This window comes from Ceratotherium simum, chromosome 14 (genome assembly GCF_057802395.1).
Source record: "Ceratotherium simum simum isolate JZ-2026a chromosome 14, ASM5780239v1, whole genome shotgun sequence".
NCBI lineage: Eukaryota > Metazoa > Chordata > Mammalia > Perissodactyla > Rhinocerotidae > Ceratotherium > Ceratotherium simum.
This window is the reverse complement of record NC_141913.1, coordinates 56074453-56095694: the sequence shown is the minus strand read 5'-3', so window position 1 is coordinate 56095694 and position 21242 is coordinate 56074453. Positions and strand designations below refer to the sequence as shown.

Below are 21242 nucleotides of genomic sequence, written 5' to 3'. Positions count from 1 at the left end.
AAATCAGTTGACAACACTGCTGGCTCTTGCTACTTATGAGCTGTGTGACCTTGAGCAAGTCACTGACTTTTCTGAGCTCTGTACCTTCATCTAGCATATATGGCTGGTAGCATTTGTCCTGTCCCTCCACCCCAAGATTATTGTGTTCCTCATTTTTTGTTTTTCTTGTGTAAAATGAAGGCATTAGACAAAATTACCTCCTATTTCTAAAATTCTGTTCTTCTACACAGGACTTTATTTAGATGTCTTCTTTAGGAACTATTAAAAACCCTATTATGCTTATTTTATTCTTTTTAAAAAAATAAACCTAGTGTTTTTAAATGCTCTGTTGAGATCATTAGGCCCTTAATGAAGACAGTGAATGCATTAGGTTGAATGTAGACATCAACACTAGCCTTCAGTGCTGATTTGCAGTTCACAGGTTAATGGCCAAGACATTTGATAGACAGATATGCGTTACCAAACATCGAAACTGAGAAGACATTATAATAGGCTGTTGTTTTTTAAGGTTGCAGTTCTCTTTGTTGGTCAAGTTATGGACAGTATCCTGTTCAAGCTGCATATAGAGGAGCCCCCGGCAGCTCTCTGATGCTCTGTATCCTGAAGTTGGCTTCCCAGATGCCTCTCGAGAACACCGCAGTTCAGCAGATGGTCTTTCTCTTTCTTTCAAACCTGGCCTTGTCACATGACTGTAAAGGAGTAATTCAGAAAGTGAGTACTTACACTCTCCTTCATGTCATAAAAAAGATACTCAGTCAAATAATCCTTCTAATCAAGGACATGTGTGAAAAGTCTAGAACTCAATTTCTAGGATTAATTTATTATGATTTCAACACATCTTATTTTACAGGATTGTAAAAGGATTAAGAGGTTTGCTTTGTTTAAAGCCAGTTGATATATGATACATGAAAAGTGACAGAAGCTAGAATATGATGATACATTTCCTTTTAGTTTATCTTCTTAGCTTTTGGATTATATTTTCTCTGTCTCAAAAATGAAGGTTTTAGAGAGACAGCAGTCTCACATTTATTTGAGATCATAAAAGTAATATATGGATCTTTAAACAGACCAAATTGAGCTATAAGAATTTGAGTTCAATTTACATTGTCAAAATGGTTTATGAAATCACACCCTCCTTTTGCCAAGTTAGACCTCACTGCTTTATGACGTAATTGGTGATTTTATCAGTCCTCTGGGGCTCCAGTGCCGAAGCTAGACTTGTTATCACTGATGTTAACTTAGGGGACTTTAAAAGGAGTCGAGTGATTTCAACAATTCTAGTACACATGTTCAGTGACTATATTTAGATGTGTATAAACAGAATCCCTAATTTGAAAGGTCCCTTAAAATTTGAATATGATCAGATTATCTATTACTTAGTAGTACATAGTAATTTGAGTGCTTCTGTGTGTTTTACATGAAGGCCAAGATAAATTGCAGAAGTTGACAGTATTTGTAAAAATTGTTTCCTTTTCCTTTCCTGTGTCATCTTCTCAAACGCCTGCAAAAAAACGCTTTGAGTGCAATCTCCAAATAAATAGCTGTCTTACTAAGGAAAGATCTTTTCAGTGGTGTGTTGGAGCTGACTCACGTTGGTTCATGAGTGTCATTGTTAATTTTCATGAGTTTCGCAAACTGGATGACATCACTGTGGTATCTTGGAATCAGCCACAGTGGGAGTAGTCACACCTTGTAAATTGGCAAAAGGTGCAAATCAGGGATCCACTGCTGTCACTGGAGCCAGCTGTTTATTTACCAGCACATGCATATATTTTCTTCATATATGTGTGTGTATGTGTGTATGTATATATACATACACACACAGATATTAAGTCCTCCTGAACTGGATATATGTGATGACCATCCTTCCCATACGTGAGAGCATAGACCAGAGGGGCAGTGCTTTCTGCCGCTTTCTTATAGAGCACAGTGGGCGAAAACAACGTAGGAACTCCCAAAAGGAATGTAAGTGCTAATCTTGAGTCTGGTATGTGACTTTGAGCTGGGGACTTATTCTCTTTAAGCTTCTTTTAAAGTTTCTTCATTTTTAAAATTATTAGGTTAAACAAAATGATCTCTAAGATCTTCAACGCTCAACCTGTGACTCTGGTACTGTACTTAAGCATATTTTGAAGCAAGTGTGATCAGACTCTATTTTAGGTGCAGATCAATCAAGTTGTTTTTCCTCTGTTTTAATTAGGAAACCCCTGAGCCTTCCGCTGCTGCATTAAGTTATAATGAGCCACGGACACTTGCAGTTACACCTCTTCATCTATAGGCATTAGAAAATGTAGCTAACACTACTGTACAACTGAGATTCTAAATGTTCAGTTTCTCTCTACCGTGGCATGTTTCTCTACATTCTACCTAGTGTAGGAAATTGTCTCAAAGCATCTTTAGGCCCAGCAAAAAGAAGGAACACCCACAGCACACTTACAATTTAAAGCACTGCTATATGTTTTATCACTCTTGTCTACCCCAAATCTCCAATATCATGGCAAAGTCTAGCTAATTGGGAAAGGCAAGGGATGAATCTAAAAAGCATTAATTTGGGCTGAGAGATGAGAAGTAGGTATGAGTGATGGCAAATGCAGTGCAAAGTGGGTGTGTCGTTTTACAGTTTACCTGTTGCTTGGATAATGTTGCTGGTATTTCTGTAGTTCATTTCGTTCTTATACTCAGAGTCCTTTTACATTAAAGTGTTAAATTTATTTTATAGATTCAAGCCAACATCTTGATTTAGATCCAGGAGAACTGAAGTAATAAGCCAGAGTAGATTATTAAACAGAGAGAGAGATGAGATATTCTGGGCAGTTATGAAAGTTAAGTGATAACATTTCTGCACCCTGGTCAAAATGTCCAGATGACTGTGGTTCCCGTGCTGTCCTGGGCTGCTTCTTGATATAGGACTTTTATACTGTCTGTCTTTCTTTGCATATAGATTATTCTAGACAATAAGTTATCTTTCACTTAATTAAGGGTTTGGTGGGGTTTTGTGGAAGGGGTTTTTTTTGGAGATTGAAGTAACTCTTACAGTTCAAGTAATAAACCTTTCTCATCTGTAGGTTTATTAGAATGACATGTAGCCATGACAGATCATCTGTAATGATAAGCAGCTAGGGCAAAATGAATGTAAGATGTACACACAGATTTTTTTAACACGCTTGCAGCTATAGAGATTCATATATCCTCTGTACTACCGGAGTTGTTAACTGCTATCCAAGACAGATTTGGTTTTCTTTTTTCCTCCCCATAGGATAGCTTTTAATGAGTAGTAAAGTTGCCAGAAGGCAGACGGAAAGAGAAAACTCAAAAGGCCTGAAAAAAATCCCAAACTGAATTGTCAATCCTAAATAATTAAGAGTTGACTATAGTTTTCTTTATCCATCATCAGGAAAGAATTAGTAAGAATTAAAATTTGAGCACTGTTTTGTTCTCCTTGACTTTTTCACTTATACCTGGAAACAATATAGATGGAGTATTTGGAAGGTATCAGGAGGAAGGAGAAATTAAGGTTGGGGAAACGAAGAGCAGAATGCTAGTTAATTGGTCTCCAAGGGACTAGGAAAATAATGAAGAGGCTCAAGAAGAAAATAATATTCTCTCTATTTACCCACAGAGTAACTTCTTACAGAACTTTCTATCTCTAACATTGCCAAAAGGAGGAAATAAACATCTCAGTAATCTGACCATTCTTTGGTTGAAGTTACTCCTGAATATATCATTTGGAGAAGATGGGCAACAAATGATCCTGAGGCTTGATGGCTGTCTAGACTTACTTACAGAGATGAGCAAATACAAGCATAAGAGCAGCCCTTATATACCACTTCTTATTTTTCATAATATTTGCTTCAGTCCTGCCAATAAGCCCAAGATCCTGGCTAATGGTGAGTATTCACATTATATACCACACACACATACACATGCATCCATTTCTACATATGGTTATTCATAGAGCATTCCATTCAGATTAAAGCACAAAATAATTTTATAAATAATTTGCCAGGTATTTATTGAGCACCCACCATGTTCAAAGCACTGTGGGAGGCAGGGTCTGTGGGATTGAATCAGGCATGACTCCTGTCCTGAGAGACAAATCAGCCATGGCTCCAGTCCTCAGGGAACTGCCCAGAGTCTCCTGGGGTCAAGTCAGTCACTGATGGCCACAGTGGATCCAGGAGATAGCAAGGAGGAGGAGGAGCGTGGGCATGGATGCTCTCTGGCCATGCCTCTACTCTTCCCATCTCTCCTCGCTCATCCTCTAACTCCCCTCCCTCCTCTAGTCTTTGAGCAAATGCTGCCCTGTCGGTGAAGGTGAAGCCTTTCCAGACCAGCCTATCAAAGTTGTAATCCCCACACCCTTCTTCCTGCCTCCTCTCCCCTCCCGCTCACTCTGTCTCCTTTCCCTGTTTTATCTTTCTCTGTAACATTACTACCAGCTGATATGCTGTATACTTCCAGTATATATCTGTTTATTCCTAGTCTTCCCACACTAGAACAGAGGCTCTTACAAGGTCGAGAGGTTTTTGTCTCTTCTCTTGATGTTTATCTATAGCACCTAGAATTGTGCCTGTCACTGGTGAGCACTCAGTGACTATTTGGTGATTGAGAGCCTGAGTAGGCAGGAGAGTTCAGGACCCAAGACCAAACGGTGAAATTAGCCTTACAGAGACTTCATTCTGAGATATAGGACAGATGGAGGTGACAATTGGTGAGGATTCAGAAAAATTTTGAAACAGAAAGAGAGAAATGGCAAGATCTGTTTCTGCAACCATGTGCTGTTTCTGTGAGGAGTGTGTGAATTTCATAGGGAGAGAGTTTTATAAGGAGACATTGTGTTATCATGAAATAAAAAAAGAGGTGGGCCTTAGACGCCCACACACCTGGTGTTGGATGCCAACCCCTTATGTACTCATTCCAACATCACCTCAGGCAGCTTCTCTGGGAGCAGTTACTTCATCTAATAAAATAATCCCTCCTTTCTTGGTTTTTGGTAGAAATTAGTTTATAAACAGACCTAAAGTACCTAGCAAGCACTGTTTATGGTACATGGTAAATGCTCAAGATATATTAGTTCTCTGTTCCTTTCATGTTTTCACTTAATCTTTTCTTAGAAGTGTTTTTCTATGAAACATGGAGTTTTCCAAATGAATGGAAATGATTCTAGTTACATTCTGCTTTGTGTGTGGTCATAATTCTGTTTTTCTGATAATAATTGAACTGCTAGAAATGAAATAATTTTAGAAGTTCAGCCAGCTTTTCACTTACCTAAATTTACTGTGGATCTGCACTCTGCCTTCCTAGAGTGCCTCCACTGACACTGTGCTGGCCGTCGTGGGGGTGGGCTTCTGTGGCTCTGTTCCATCCTTCTTCACCATCTCCGCTTCAGTCCTCACATTTGTGAAGTGAGAACGATAGGCCCGACCTCACGGGGCAGTGAGATAGTGTGTGTGAGGGATCTGTTCCCATGCTGGTGTCTCTTATTAGTTATTCACCTTTCTCAGAGGAAGTTTTTTCTTTGGGGACTACTGATCACAACTTTATTATTGAGAGAGTTAGAAAAAGGACAGGCTTTTCGGGAACCGAAGGAAAAGTCCACATTTTCCGCTCATGGATCTCTCTGGATTTATTTTTAGCATTTCCTTGTATCAGCAATGCTCCCTTTCCTTCATTAGCTGAAAGCAGATAGACAAACTTGTGGTAAGAAAGAGCTTCCCCAGCCCCACAGATATGAGAACGGTGTCTTCAGGGCAGGGATAGGAGGCGGCAGCTGTGCAGTTTCTGTGTGGACCTGTAAGGGCATGTCACAGGCGCTGCCTCCCATTTCCACTTGGGGATCCAGAGGGAGGGCTTGGCAGAGTCAGCTAGCTTAAACATCTACCAGGTAAGGCTACATGACTCTGATCAGTAGCACCCAAACATCTGGTCTAGAGGGTCAGGAATGGAGTGGGCAGTAGGGCTTGACCTTGCAGTTAAAAATAGATCCAGTGGCGGGCCGGCCCCATGGTGTAGCGGTTAAGTGCACACACTCCACTGCTGGCGGCCCGAGTTCGGATCCGGGCTCGCACCGATGCACTGCTTATCAGGCCATGCTGTGGCGGCGTCCCATGTAGAGTGGAGGAAGACTGGCACAGATACTAGCCCAGGGCCAGTCTTCCTCAGCCAAAAGAGGAGGGTTGGCATGGATGTTAGCTCAGGGCTGATCTTCCTCACAAAAAAAAAAAAAAAAATAGATCCAGTGGGGCCGGACCGGTGACACAGTGGTTAAGGTCACGTGCTTTGCTTTGGCAGCCCAGCCTTCGCAGGTTCGAATCCCAGGTGTGGACCCACATACCGCTCATCATGCCATGCTGTGGCAGTGTCCCACATACAAAATAGAGGATGATAGGCACAGTTGTTAGCTTAGGGCTAATCTTCCTCAGCAAAAAAGAGGAAGATTGGCAACAGATGTTAGCTCGGGACCAATCTTCCTCACCAAAGAAAAAGAAATAGATCCAGAGTACTCCTTGTTTCTGGTAATGTCAGGCTAGGTCTCCTCTGAAAAAAACAAAAACATGCTAGATAAAATATTAAAATTCTCCTTAAAAAAAAATCAAAGACCTGAAAAGATAGTGGGAAACTTTCACGCCAATTTTGATTGAAAGTTTGTGCCCAGAGAGGTAAGAAGTATATAGAAAGCTCTTTCGCCCCAAGGACATTTGCCAACATTACACGGATAGCTTTTGTTCAGGAGTGCCAAAGGGTCAGGAAACAGAAGTCAAGACTCTCCAAGATGGGGATGTTATGGGCCATCCTGCGTGTATTAAGCTAGAACTCCAAAGAACCAACCTCTTAGGAGAAGGATGAATCAGAATTAAATTGATCCCCCAACCCTCATCCAGGTGACTATGAAGAAAAGAAAAACAAGTGTGACAACGGCCACCACAGACTGCCCCTCACAGCTCTGCCCCCCAGACTCATAGGCTGGCCCATGACCATGGGGTGAGCTGGTCTTGGATTGACAGTGCCTCTGGCTGCTTAGCAGAAGCAAACTGCCACTCTGATGGATAGAGGACAAGTTCATACTAGGCCTCAGGGAGCCTCCACAAATAATTTTTCAAAAGCATTAACCAGTACACAGTTAAGGATGATCAAGCACATGAGGAAACATGGCTACATGAATAGAACCAACGGGGCAAAAATACCAACTTAGCTGCCTGGACTTCAGTATTAGAATTATAAAACACAGATTTAAAAACAAATTTATGTCATATTTAAATAAATGACAAGCTCTAAAATATTTGCAGAGAATAGGAAACTAAAAAATGGAAAGATTTGAAACAAGAACCAAATAGAAATTCTAGAACTTTGCTGTCCAATATGATAATCATTAACCATGTGTAGCTATTTAAATTTAAGTTAATTAAAATATTCAGTTTGTCAGTTACATAAGCTACATGTGGCTACTGGCTGTCTTATTAAACAGCACATGTATAAATATTGCCATCATTGTAGGAAGTTCTATTGGACAGCACTATTCTAGAACTTGAGTAGCCAAAATTAAAAACTCATTATACATTCTGGCAGCAAGTTAGGTGTGGCAGAGGAGAGAATTTAGGAATTAGAAGATAGATCAGAAAACTAACATCCAGAATGTAGCACAGAGAGCTAAAAAGATGAGAAAGGATTAAAAGAATAAAGAGTAAGTGACAAAGCAGATACATTGAGACAGTCTAACTGCATCTTTAATTGAGGTCCTCAAAGGAGAGGAGAAGAGAGAGGAAATATTTGAAGAGATGATGGCTGAAAATTTTAAGTACTGTTTTAAGACACTAATCGACAGATTCAGAAGACTGAGATAATTCCAAGCAAATAAATAAAAATAAACCCACTCCTAGACACATTATAGTGAATCTATAGAAAACTAAAGAAAAAAAGATGAAATGGACACTTGTGCTGACAAAAATAACTTAGAAAAATGTATTCAAGAAAAAAATTAAAAACCAAAAAGTCTAATAGCTATGAAAGACATTGTGTTAGTCAGAAATCTAACTACATAGAAAACCCTAGATCCAGATGGCTTCACCAGTGAGTTCCACCAAACATTTAAGCAACAAGTAATTCCAAAGAGACTGAACTCTTCCAGAGAGGACAGAGGAAATAGTCGCTCATTTTGTGAAGCTAGCATAACTTTGTTAGCAAAACCTGACAAGAACACAGAGTGTTCTGGTAAATGTTTACCTGCTGGCTCTGAACAGAGGAGTAGGATATATATTGAATATATAGAAATTTTATTATATATAAATATATAAATTTTACTGGTATAAAGAGTGTATAGCACACACCTTATAGATTATAGTACAATACACGATACTCTTTGTCTTGTCAATTCTGTGTGGCCAGTGGATATTCAAAAACACTTGCATTGACTTTTGCTAAACTCTTGTGTCTGTAGGCAGTCTATGGTTGCAGTTCAGTCACGATTTGACAAACAGAATTGCATCACAGTCTGCTCTTTTTCCAATAAATTTATTGTCATTAAATCTGATATGTAAAATACTGTTAAAACTGTTTCTCACCCATATGCAAAATATATTCATAAAACTGAAACCCCTTTCAGCTTTACCACTGATTCAACCCTGACTGGCATTTGTTGATATTCATGGTATAAGTACACTCACTATAGCTGATTTCAAGCTGCCAACATGACATCCCTAAACTTAGAATTAAATCAATTATATTAAGAAGAAAGGTAATAAATATTCCAAACCTATCATTTCCTAATTATTTAACTACATTTTACTAGTATCTTTTCTCTTGAGGTTGTTTATACATGTATGTTGGAGTTCACTTCATACCTATTTGTTAAACTCAAAAATGTTTTATGTCCTTTTTTGTATACATGTCATATTTCACAGTAAAATGTGATCAAAAAAAAATCAATCCACGTGTATTATCATAGGGGACACTACATCAATTGACCTATAGATGTGCTTTATTAAAAATTTTTGAGAGAGAGTAACTGGTAGAAGGAGTTATTATAAACTTACTTAGATCCTGGCTTATATGTTCTGAGGGTTTGGTACAGTATATAAAAGCATCACTTGATGATACTCAGCTGGAACACATGGAAGTCACCCTCCTATTTGATGCTGTGTCCTGAGTACCAGCTGCCACCATCACCTCCCATGATGCATTTCATCACACAACTATTTATGTAAGATAATTACAGTAGTTATGATACAGGGAAAGCACGGGAACCATGGAATGCAGACGAGGTGGTGAGGCGGGAGGGGCAGTTGGCAGGAGCATTGCTGTGCCCACTCCCACCTTCCGCGCTGTCCTTCCCCTGCTCAGAGTTCACTTCATGGAGTAGCTTTTTTTTTCTGTGAAAGATTCTAAATTCCTTAAAATTTCTTTAAAAATTCTGAATAGAATCACCTAAACAGCACTTTTGTTTGCTTTAATTATGGAATCTTGCATTTAACTAGTATTTATTGAGCCCCTAAAATGAACTGGCTCCTTGACTGGAATGTACACCAGTGAGTGACCCAGACCCTGCCCTCAGCCTCACTCAGGGGTGCATCCAGTGGGTGGGGAGTAGTCACTGGATGTAGAGAGAGTCCCCAAAACAAGTGTTGCACCCTTGACAGTTTAATGATGTATAAAATAAGTAATAAAATAGATTCATATATTGTTCTGAAACATTCTGACAATTTCCTTGGGACTAGACTTTTATGCATCTTCACTTAAAATACCTAGGCTGCTGCAGATAATTTGTAAGTTTTGATTTCATACTCTGGCTAGCTTTGCAAAAAGGGGGCATCTTGTGTGGTGACATGCCTTTAAATCACTTTTTCCTCTGACACACACACACACATTCCTCTAAAATGTTTAGTCCTTTTTAAAAAGGCTTAACTAATATGGTATTTCTTGATTATTGTTTTATATATAATAGCCCATGCTATTGATATGTTTGTATAATAGTCTTTATAATTTATCATAAGAGGAAGTGTGTTTTCCTGCACACCAAAATCTGAGCTATAATTGAACAGCTCATTAATGTAACTCATTATGTAATTACTTTATTTCTGCACTGTTGTTGTCTTTAAATGAATGTGCCTTTGTTGAATTAGGGCCAAAAAAATTAGGCAGACTCAGCTTCCCTGACTGTTCTATGCCTGAAAACAATTTGTTTTGAGGTTGTCCTCCCACATACCACATGGTATAAAAGTTTGCTTTTGCCATAGTCTAGTGAAACCAACTTTGTATATATTCTGATGGAAAAAAGAGGGTATCTGACTAGTCCAAGGTAAGAATACAATGTAATGTCTGGGACTGACTTTTTTTTTTAATGTGTTTATTATTAGAAAAAGTCATTAGTGTGCTAGCTGCCTGTCTGGAAAGCGAGAATCAAAATGCTCAGAGGATTGGAGCAGCTGCGCTTTGGGCTCTGATTCACAATTATCAGAAGGTCAGTTTTTTACATCTTTGTCATACTTAGGGGCAAAAGCAAGCCTCTCAGGATGCGTCCAGGGCCGTCAGAGGAGTATCAGCAAGAAAGAAAAAGAAGTCAAAGACACGTGTTGCCTTGGTGCGTTTGCACAATTAGTAAACCATCACTTGAAATCTTTTTCATTTAATCATTTCAATGGGATGTCTCAGAACAGTGTCTCTCTTTTGAGTGAATTTTCCCTGTTAATATAAGTTAATTTGCCATATATGTGTAATGTTAGTATAGATTGTTTTTTTCTGGAAGAGATGTCGAGGAAAAATGCGTCTTGAAATGAAACCAAATAATGAAGTTTGATCCAACAGTGTGATACCCCTTTCTCTAGTATGTGCCGTTGTTGAGTTTTGACATAAGCTCTCTTGTCAGGCTGCAGCATAGGGCTGGCCTGAGGGAGCGGCGGGCAGGTAGGAACTTACACCTGCTCTTTCTCTGACCTCTGGTCTTCTTTCATTGCAGGCATCTCACTGCTGAGAGAAATACCCACATGTACTAGCAATTAAATAGTGGCCAAGTGACAGTGTTAGGAGGGACAGCCCTCCCCAAATGGTGCTCTCAACTGGCCGTCCCCGATCCATGCTCCTTGTTCTCCCCACTGGCGGCGTCAGCACACACGAGACAGAGGCTGCTGCTGTTGCCTTCACCCGTTAATCCCCAGGGCTTAGCACAGGATTCGGCACTGTGTAGTCACTCGATAGATATTTGTCGACTAGCTGACCAACAATGTTCCATATACTTGACCTGAAATCTGAGGTGTGAGGGAATATGAAATACTGAAATTAAGATTGAGCAGTTTAAATAGCAAATGGCGATGAGGGGAGAAGGGATGAAGGAAGGGAAGAAAGAGTGTGGGACAGCAGAGAAAGAAGTGAGATAGGGAGGGACGTGGGTGATGGCACCATGGCGTGTAGTAAAATAGAATTGTCTAGCTGCGTTATGTATTTTATAAATCCTGTTAACACTGCAGTCAGCAATGGCAGAATTAGGATTGTGTATTCTGACCTTTACCACGTGGGAATAAATCTAATTAATGGATTGTTCCGTGTTATCTCCAGGCAAAAACAACTTTGAAAAACCCATCCATAAAAAGAAGAGTGGATGAAGCATACTCCTTAGCAAGGAAAGGTAAGTTTCATCGTTAAAGAGATTGCAGTTAAACCTGGAAACTATTGAGTGAATAAAATGTTCTGCCAAATGAAGGGTTGAGATGTGATAGTTTCTTAATGTCTGTGATCTTTCTCCACGTCATTTTTTTCTTGTCCTAAAAGTCCTTTGCCAGTGGCTACCATGCTAAAGTGTGTTCTTAGGTGATAAGACCTGGGCCCAATTAGAGTTGACCTTGAACAGAAAACTTGGATCTAACATCAGGGAGTTGAATTACAGTCTTCCGAGAATAGATCCCTTTGCCCCTGTATCCGCTCGGCCCTGCGATGTGATCACGATATGAGGCAGGGTTTTCTTTTCAAAGCGCGTGTTTTGTTTTGAGTGACACCATTTTTCAATGAGCATTATTATCTGAACATTTTTTATGCTAGGACACTGAACTGTGTCTTTCCTGTACTGTACTAGGTCGGTGGTTATTAATTTGTGTTTTTGTAGTCTGATTTTTTGTCAGTGGTTTGTGGGTTTTTTGGTTTGTTTCTAGTTGTGACCATGAGTTTCGGGAGGTAGTGAATAATTGAGTTATGTTAGAGTTTATGTGTTAGGAGGAGTGTACATAAAAAGAGCAAGGCATTCATTTGGGATTATAAATAATGGTATCCAGTATGGATGTGTTGTTTTTTTGTTTATACTCTTTGGCTAATAAAAAATAAATATAAATTCTATAACTTCTTAATTTTTTTAAAATGTGAGATATTGCTACAATGCTATAGCAGTTAAATAGAACTTTAAGTTACTTATAAATCCTATTCATGTGTGTCTGTGTGTGTGTCTCCACTGTTAAGGGTAGTATTCAGTTTAATAATCTTACTCTTCCATACTCTTATTTTTCTATCTCAGCTTTCTCAAACTCAGAAGAAGCCCCTCTAAATGCCTATTATTTGAAATGTCTTGAAAACCTCGTGCAGCTTCTGAACTCTTCGTGAGCGCTGTGAGGTGCTCTGCCGTGAAGCTGACGTCCACCAGATAGGTGAGCCAAGCTTGAAGCAAGCTCTCTGTGCAGCACCTGCTGCCTGAAGACATGCTAAATCTCTACCAGGTGTGGATGCCCTTCCTTCCTAACAAGAAACGGAACTGGTGACGTCCCAGCTCTGTCCCTTCACACCAGCTCTCTACCATAAGAGCAGCGGACAAGGAGATGGCGGAGTAAAGACATAGAAAGTTCTGGGAACATACACATTTGTACATTTTCCTGTGCAATTTGTTTTAAAAAATCATATTTAACAGTTATTTAATAAAATAAAATATTTTTAGGAACTGAAAATTGACTAATAATTGCTACTGGCACTTTTGTCAGTCTCATGAATATAAATTTTAAGAATTGAAAGAAGACACTGTGTTCTGATTTCCTTTTCTTTTTGAAAAAAATTTTTGCATGAAATTTGGCTCTTGTCAATACAAATCCTTATTTTTCAAACCTTTATGTTATCCAGAACATACACATTGGTGAAGGGATAGATGTAAATGTGTATAATCTCGTGAGTAGCTTCTTTATGCAGTTTTTTATTGATACTAACTCCTTTCCATATGATTTGTAAATCTGTTATATTTTTTTATTTTCACCTTCTGAAATGCTGTGTAATAAAGAAGAAAGAAATAGAGTTTATGGTCATGTAGGCCTGGGTTCAAATTCCAGCTCAGCACAAAACATCATGAAGAAGAAGACTGGAAAGTCGAGCAGGAACAAGCTCTGTCAAGTGCTCCATGACAGAACTCTTAACTAACATGTAGTTTTGAACCCAGAACTTAAATCAAAATCAATTCAAGTGCTAATCAATTTCACCAGTTTTCCCAACACTTTTGAAAGTAAGAATAAAAAATGGTGTCTAAGAAAAGAAAAATAAAAGCTGAAATACATATCTGTATGCGTGTGTGTATACACACACGCATACAGATACATACATTCAGTATTTAGGAAAAAATTTTCTAATTGAATTATGGTTAATAGAAAAAAACATTTTTTATTAAGTGCTGTTACCAAATTACTATCATCAATAAAATAAGCTACATGATGTTATTTAAGCTGGAAGCATGAGGACAAAATATATGTTAAATACTGAAATAGAAGCAGATAAATTTGTAGGGTCTGAAAATTATTGATTAGAGATCTGGAAAATAGATTTAGGAAGTTCAGAAGTTTCCAGGCAGCCCAAGTTAATTTGAAGCAATGGACATATTAATATTCTGAAAAACTCACCAATTGTAAGGGCAGGAATCTTAGAAATTATTTCTACCTTTTCTCCTGGTTTCTTACATTCTATGCCATTTTCTTGGTATTACCGTGTAAGCCCTCACTGGTGAATAATGAGATGGATTTCTTTGTGTCTTCCATTTAAAGAGCTCTTTCTATGTCACAGGTGCTATTCTCAGAATGTTTATTATTTAATCTATCTTCCTCTGACATACTGCTGTTACCCCTGTGTTAGAGGTGACTAAATGGAGGCTCAGAGTGGCTAGGTAATTTCTGTGTGGCTGGTGAATAGTGGAGTTGAGATTGGAACCCAGGATAACTGCTAATAAGCCTGAGGTTTTTTTAACCTCTGTGCTGTGCTGCCACCTTTTTTCTTTTCCTCATTGAAATTCCTGTCTTTGTGTTTGGATCTTAGGGATACCCACCATTTTTCTACAAAAATTGGGTCTCTTCAGGGAAATGATCATTTCCTTTATGGTGCATTGATTGATGTCTTTGGAATCAGGAAGAATTGTAATTGATAATTTTTCCTAGCAGTTCAAGGTAGCACTCGAGGGGGATTTGTAACCCAGCGATGAGAACCACTCGGGGATGTTACCTGCTGAAGCCTAGAAGGAGCGCTGCCCCTGGAAAAAGGGAGAGAGGTGATGGCTTCAGGAAAACTTGCGCTTGCGTCTGTTGGTGCCCAGGGACACGAACCTCAGGGACATGTAGTGTTCCAGCGCTGGACAGCAGTCCTTCCTCTCTGTGTCTCTTCAGATTGTGTCCAGCCAACCAATGGGGAAGCTGTTTAAGCAGAAGGTCCCTGAGGTGACCGGGCTTCTATTTCCGAGCTGCCATGGCTCTACCTTGGAGACCCACCAGCATCAGAATCCCTCAGGAAGCTTATTAAAATGCAGATTCCTGAGCCACTGAAACATAGTCTCAGGCTTGTGTCCAGGATTGTTAGTGAGCTCCTCAGGTGATCTTTATGCTCACCACAATTTGAGAACCACTGATTAATCCCCTTGACTTTACACAAAACTGCCTAGAACATGCAAATAATTTAACATCACCCAACTACTTAGTGATGAAATCAGGACTTGAGTCTGGGTGTGTTGAATGCTGGTTAAATGTTCTTTCTATCACAAATCTCAGTTTAGGCAAGATCTAGAAAACATGTGTAGCGGACTAGTTCCTGCCTCATCGTCTCTAAATTTCCCATTTCCTGGCCTTGTTGGTTGCTTGGGTTAGTGTGTGTCTGTGTGCTGGGGATGCACACAAAGGCTGTGCCGTGTTAATGAGACCATGCAGACATTGGTACTGAGGCTTCCAGGTTTAAGACTTGAGCAGTTTGCAGGAGGAGGCAGATGTTGGTTTTGAAAACAGAAAACAAGTAGAATAGTTAGCTGACCTAGCTGGAACCTTTCCCCATTCTTCCTAAAGTCGCTTTCAAAAATGAATAGCTGGTGTACTTTTCTTTGCTGTTCTGTAAAGAATGGAGTAAAAAATAGAATTTACCCATTTAACTGCAGGTCACCAGTTTTGCTTTGTAGTGTTATACTCCTCATCTGTAGTAATTTTCCATCATTAGTCTTTGTGGCTACATCTTGTGTCTCCCCTGTTTCCTGAGATCTGCTTCTTGACCCATGATGTTCCTCCTATTTGGCAGATTGATGGGTAGGAGTAATGATTAGCATCCCTGCTCTTGGTATGCCTACAGTTCTCTCAGGGAATGAGAGAGCTTAATAGAGCTAAGGGTCTGGGGCTCTGGAGTCCTATGGACCTGGAATCAACTCTGGCTTCACCATGCACAGCTGCGGGGACCCTGGAACAGCCTCGAGGCTGTTTCTTGCACTGTAACTGGGGATACGGTATCTGCTTTTAAAGTTGGGGAGAGGATTGAGTGCCCAGCATAGTACCTGGTACGTAGTTCATTGTCCCTTACATGTTATCAGTGATTAATTATTTTTGTAAAGTTCTCAAAAATTCATCTCTCTTTCATTAAAACATTAAATCATTTGTGTCCTTGCAACCTTTCTCTCCTGTTGGGGAGGAGGATGTCCTGGGAAGTGACTTGTGCTATCAAAACAAAGGTTCCCACGTTCCAAAATGATCATCAGTTTCTGGTGGAGATGCACGTCCACGGTCCTGAGGTCGCTGGTGGCACGGACACTCAGCGAGGTGTTTTGGACAACCTGAGTCTTGCAAAGCACCGTGTAGAGGTGTTAAATACACCTGGGTGACTTGGTACATTTTATTCTAATGCTTGTCAGGTTGTCCTGATTGTCAGTGAGTAAAATATTGCTCTTCCTTCATTTGAGTTGTGACAATGGAAAACAGAAGAAATTGTAACCTTAGCAGCCAAAAGAACATCTTAGCTTAAAGGGCCCGTCAGTTTAGGGGTAGCCGTGTTCCTCTTTCTACCTGTTGTTGACCTCTGTGATCCAAAGAGTTAAAGGGAAGGAATGGTAAAGTGATATTGTTTCTGTGAATTAGGAAACTTAGTTTTGGGGAACTTAGAGTTTATTCTTCTGAAGTTGAAAGTTATTCCTCACAGGAAATTCCTTATAAAACTCAAGTAACAAGTCAGCTGGGACTGGGTGAGAGTATGCAGGCCTTGAGGCTCAGGATGTACAGGAGACCATGCCAAGACCCCGGGATTCTGAGATTTGGCAGCGAGACACGAGAAGCTCAGCGTGGTCCTGTTTTAAATGTTCTCAACAACGTTCATCTGTGCATTTCGTTTGCTCCTTCTGCGTCTGAGAAATCTGCTTCAGAAAAAAAATCTGCTCTTTTAAAACAATGTTTCACAAAAGATCCATACGGTAACATTCAATAAATTTCTCATGAAAGCCAAGAGAAAAATAGGTGTTTTAATGTAGACTCCAAGTAGAAGTTCTTTCCTGCATTTCTCCTTTTTCAATAACATCTTTCCCGTCTTACCTCTTCCCGTGGCTGTGCCTTTGGATCGTCTGTCTCCCATGTGGTTCATCTGGGCAGTGACACTCGGCATTTTGGTAGCAGATTGCTGGCAGTTCTGGGCAAATTCTGAAAATGTGATTTCCTCAGATATTCTATTAGAACATTCCCCCCTTGCCTTACCATGGAGAGAGAGATTATAAAATGGAAAACTATTTTTAGTCATTTTCTGATGATATTCATAAAGATTGGATTGCAAAGAATCAGTTTATGGATACAATACCTGGTTTAAAATTACCTTTATATCTGTTAGGAAAAACCATGATTGCTCAGAGTAGAAAGTCCAAAGTAATAATGGCTTTGGGAAGAGAGGAGTTCTTTTTCTTTTTTCTGTTTTGTTGTTTTTCCCACATCCGGGAAGCCCCCAGAGGCAGTCCTTGGCTGACAGTGTCCTCAGGGACTCAAGTACCCATCCTTCTGCTCTCCTGTCTTTGATGTACGCTTCCCTCAGCGAGTTACCTTGTGGACGTCAGGAAGAAACAGGACAGAAAAGGACTTCCCTAGCTGTCTGTTGCCCTTTTAAGGAGCCTTCCCAAAAGACCAGTCCAACAGCTTGCCCTCACATTGTCTTGGACGGAACACAGTCACATGGTCACAATAGCTGCAAGGGAGGCAAAGGATTGTAGTCCTCTAGCTAGGCTCACTGCCTTGTCCTGTAACCTAGGCCGCTGCTAGTCGAGAAGGGATGAGGGGTTAGGCACCACCGTCGCTGCCCCATGGTCCAATGTTCTAGTTGATTTAAGAGGAAAACATGATATAATTAGAGGTAAAAGTATTATCCTCCCAAATAAAAAAGTAAGAAAGAGATTAGATGCTTATTGAATTTATTCATTCTGCATTTAGACTTTGTGATTAATTCTAGTCCCATTTAGAAGTAGAAATATTAATGTCAGAGAACAAAGTAAGATGACTTTCCAGTGTGAAGCCAGATGCCCTAGGTGGAATTTATCCCCTTGACATGGAAGCCTCAGCTGTCAGAACCCACCTGCTTATCCTGGAGAAATATGGCTGGGAAGACAGAGTTACTTGGTCTGAACAGACTCTGGTATTCTCAAAGATAGTAACTAAAAATTGGTTGATTAATTGAAAAGTAAAATTAATTAAAAAAGTAAAAAATAGATGTACCTTTAGCATTTTATTTCGAATATGTAAATGTGTATTTATTATCCAATCTCTTTTTTTTTTTTTTGTGAGGGAGATCAGCCCTGAGCTAACATCCGTGCTAATCCTCCTCTTTTTGCTGAGAAAAACCGGCTCTGAGCTAACATCTATTGCCAATCCTCCTCCTTTTTTTCTTCCCCAAAGCCCCAGTAGATAGTTGTATGTCCTAGTTGCACATCCTTCTAGTTGCTATATGTGGGAGGCGGCATCAGCATGGCCGGAGAAGTGGTGCACAGGTGCGCGCCCGGGATCCGAATCTGGGCTGCCAGTAGCGGAGTGCGCACACTTAGCCGCTAAGCCATGGGGCCAGCCCCTCCAATCTCTTGATTAAGGGCTGAGGCCTTTTTTGAATATAGTTCCTTCATTGGTGTCAATACTGGCATAAATTTTTTGGCATAAATCACACCTAATGCATCTGAACAATTTCCAGTTTCAGTTTCTGGAAGTGGAGCAAAAACTAAGACACTTATTAAATAATCTAAATTCCAACCTCTTCCAGATTTCTTTTTACTATCTTGTCCAGGAATTCTTCCAGATCTCTACTACATCTGACTTTCTTTTGTAGTTAACTCTCCACATCAGATTCAATAGCAATTCGTAAGTGACTCCTGTTACTGATTCTTTACAAAGCATTCAGCTTAGTTCTTAGAGAAATAATTATTTTTCATCTCACTTCGGTCAATATTTCACCAAATCCTATAATTCCAATAACGAGTCTAAGTGGTACAAATGGTTAGGAACAAGTGCAGCCAGGTCTTGGTCAGCATGAAACTCACCCAGCGGAAGGCCCAAGAGAGGCCTCTACGGCAGGGAGGTCCACTAACCCCTGTGCTCATGTGCTCTGGCGTCAGCCAGTATGTTTCTTGGGAGAATGGAGAGAATTGTTTAATCTTAGCAATTCCATTCCATGGTGGGCAATTAAGAGAGGTTATGTTATAATATGAGCTTTTAAGTTTTCTTGAAACTTTGAACTTCCTTCAGTTTGTTTTTGAGGTTAATCCTTGCCTGGCTCCTTGTTATTAGAAACAAAGATTGATAGAGGACAGATGTACTCGCTCGTTGTTGTTCTCGTCGCCTTTTCCTCTTCACATCCTGCAGCTTGCTTATCCACGCCCTTTCTTCTCCTGCCTCTATGATTTAATTCTTCAACTTTCCTCCACCTGCGTGCCTCCTCCCACCTTCACATTTTCATTTCTGCCTATTTTAAAAGGCCAAGATGAAATGTCACCTTTCCCATGAAGCTATGTCAGACTCCCCAGCTGGGAGGAAATTCTTTACTCTCTGAGTTTCCACACCAGTTTTAGTTTAGGTTTTTTAAATCTTTTATATCGCTTAGCCCTTTTCCCTTTGTATTATGCTGATTTGCATACAGTCATTGTTCCCACCATCTGCTTAAAGACATGACTTCTGATTGAGCTTTAACTCCCTGCCTCTTTCAACGCCTTGCACAAAACAGGTGCTCAATTTATATGTATTTGAACGAATGAATGCATGTGGAAAATACTTTGTTAGTCAAAGCTACAGAGTTTCATAGGGTAAGTTAGGCCAAAAATTCTGTTGACTTTGTCAAAATATGCACAACCATAAGTATTTCTTTTATGAGGATAAATTTTTAAGTTCTAAAGATGAAGAATGAAAGCAAAAAGCACTGCTTAAAAACACTTTAAAATTCTTAGAATATTTTTGAGTTCAGTAGAGAAAGAAAAAAAAGCCCAATATTTTAAATATAAGTTGAAGATACAACCAGCGCTGACCTGAAGCAAAGATACTAATCTGAACTTTCAAGATCCATTGCTTACTAGGAATCTTACTTGGGATATTCTTTTTGGAGATAGAGTATAGGTATCAGCTTTTTGAAAATAGAACTGTAAATTCTAAAAATTCCGTAAGCTGCAACTCCAGCAGTGTGGAAGAAACAGAAGCAGCCAGTTTGCATCACACATGCTGTGTGAAAAGCACAAATCCACAGATAGCCTGTCAGCTTCCTTCTAGCTCCTGTTTCTTAGGGCCCACATTTGGCAGCAGCAGGCACTGTAAGAATCTGACTTCGGCTAAAATAAATGTGACACTGCTTTGCACAGAATGAGAGGAGGGGGCAGAGGTAAAGGCCAAAAGGAAACTTTTAATAGTTCGACTTAATGAGAATTGGGGAAAATGCTTATTCGATTGGTAGCATTGCATAGGGAACAAAGTCTGTAATTGCATGACTTGAAATCTTTCTTGTGTATTTCTTATCCACAGCTGATAATACACAGCTCCATCTGCAAGGTGAGGATACTACAGCTCCTGCACAGTGATTTTGAGTTTTGACTTAAATGGGGAAGTTGCAAGTGTACAGAGTTTGATTCAAAACTGGTAGATCCAATGCGTGTAGCATTTGCTCTGTATAATTTAAAGATTTGAAATTGTTAAGGATACGGGGGCTGGTACTAACCAAGACGCTGAACTATGAGAACTGCTGATCCCTCCCCCAAAATTTACTGCGAGGAGGGAAAGAGAGAATGATGAGAAACCACCTGTGTCACGGGGGAGCTGTTGGAACTGCTGTGTGTAGTGGTGGGGTGTATCTTTGGTCAGGAGCAGGAGACGGCTCAGCAAGGCTTGTGAGGGAAAGCAGAAGATCTTGGGGATCTGCTTTTGTTTCTCCCAGCCATTGCCTTGGGAAAAATAGTGCCTGCTCCTGGCCATTCAGTTCTGTGGTCCAGGGGTGCTCATGAGCAAACACTAGGCAGCAACATAGAGCCCCTGTACCTGTGAGGAGCTGAGAAAACAGGTGGAGCTCACTGATGTCCATCAGGTCCTTCCATTCCCTGCCACTTCACACCCCTAGGCCTAGGCACTGCAGTCTCAGAAGTGTCTCTTCCTAATGCTCCTTCTCACTGGGGGAGCAGATGGGGAGGACCTGACCTGGGGGTTGTTTTTGGAACGAGAAGTGACTGACTATGATCAATTGGTGCCCAGGACTCTCCACCACTCCGCACCCCTTGAGCTGCCTGCGGCTCAGATAGACTAGAAGCTGGCCTTCCACAGTGAGTATTTGCCTGATGTTCCCAGGGAAAAGGAGCTCACTGGCCAACATAACAAGACACTGGAGGAGTATAACTACATCAAAGGAAAATGCTGGAAATACATTTTCCAAAAGAAGCAGAAATATTAAAACAGGTGAACCAAGAATTTTAAATTTAAATAAATACATTGAAGGGGCCAGCCCGGTGGCGCAAGTGGTTAAGTGCTCGCGCTCTACTGCGGCGGCCCGGGGTTCGCCGGTTCGGATCCCTG

At 40.2% G+C, this 21242-nt stretch overlaps 1 protein-coding gene across 2 annotated transcripts in view; it reads left to right on the top strand.

Moving 5' to 3' along the window:
• The window catches only part of RTTN (rotatin), a 160209-nt gene extending 146958 nt beyond the window's left edge, over nt 1–13251 (top strand). For both annotated transcript variants that reach the window (XM_087439327.1, XM_087439328.1), the window contains exons 45-49: nt 509–711; nt 3620–3887; nt 10350–10453; nt 11545–11614; nt 12491–13251. In XM_087439327.1, coding sequence (XP_087295453.1) covers nt 509–711; nt 3620–3887; nt 10350–10453; nt 11545–11614; nt 12491–12576 — 731 coding nt within the window. In that variant the 3' untranslated portion in view covers nt 12577–13251. The remainder of the gene's footprint in view (nt 1–508; nt 712–3619; nt 3888–10349; nt 10454–11544; nt 11615–12490) is intronic.
• Nucleotides 13252–21242: the final 7991 nt, after the last annotated feature.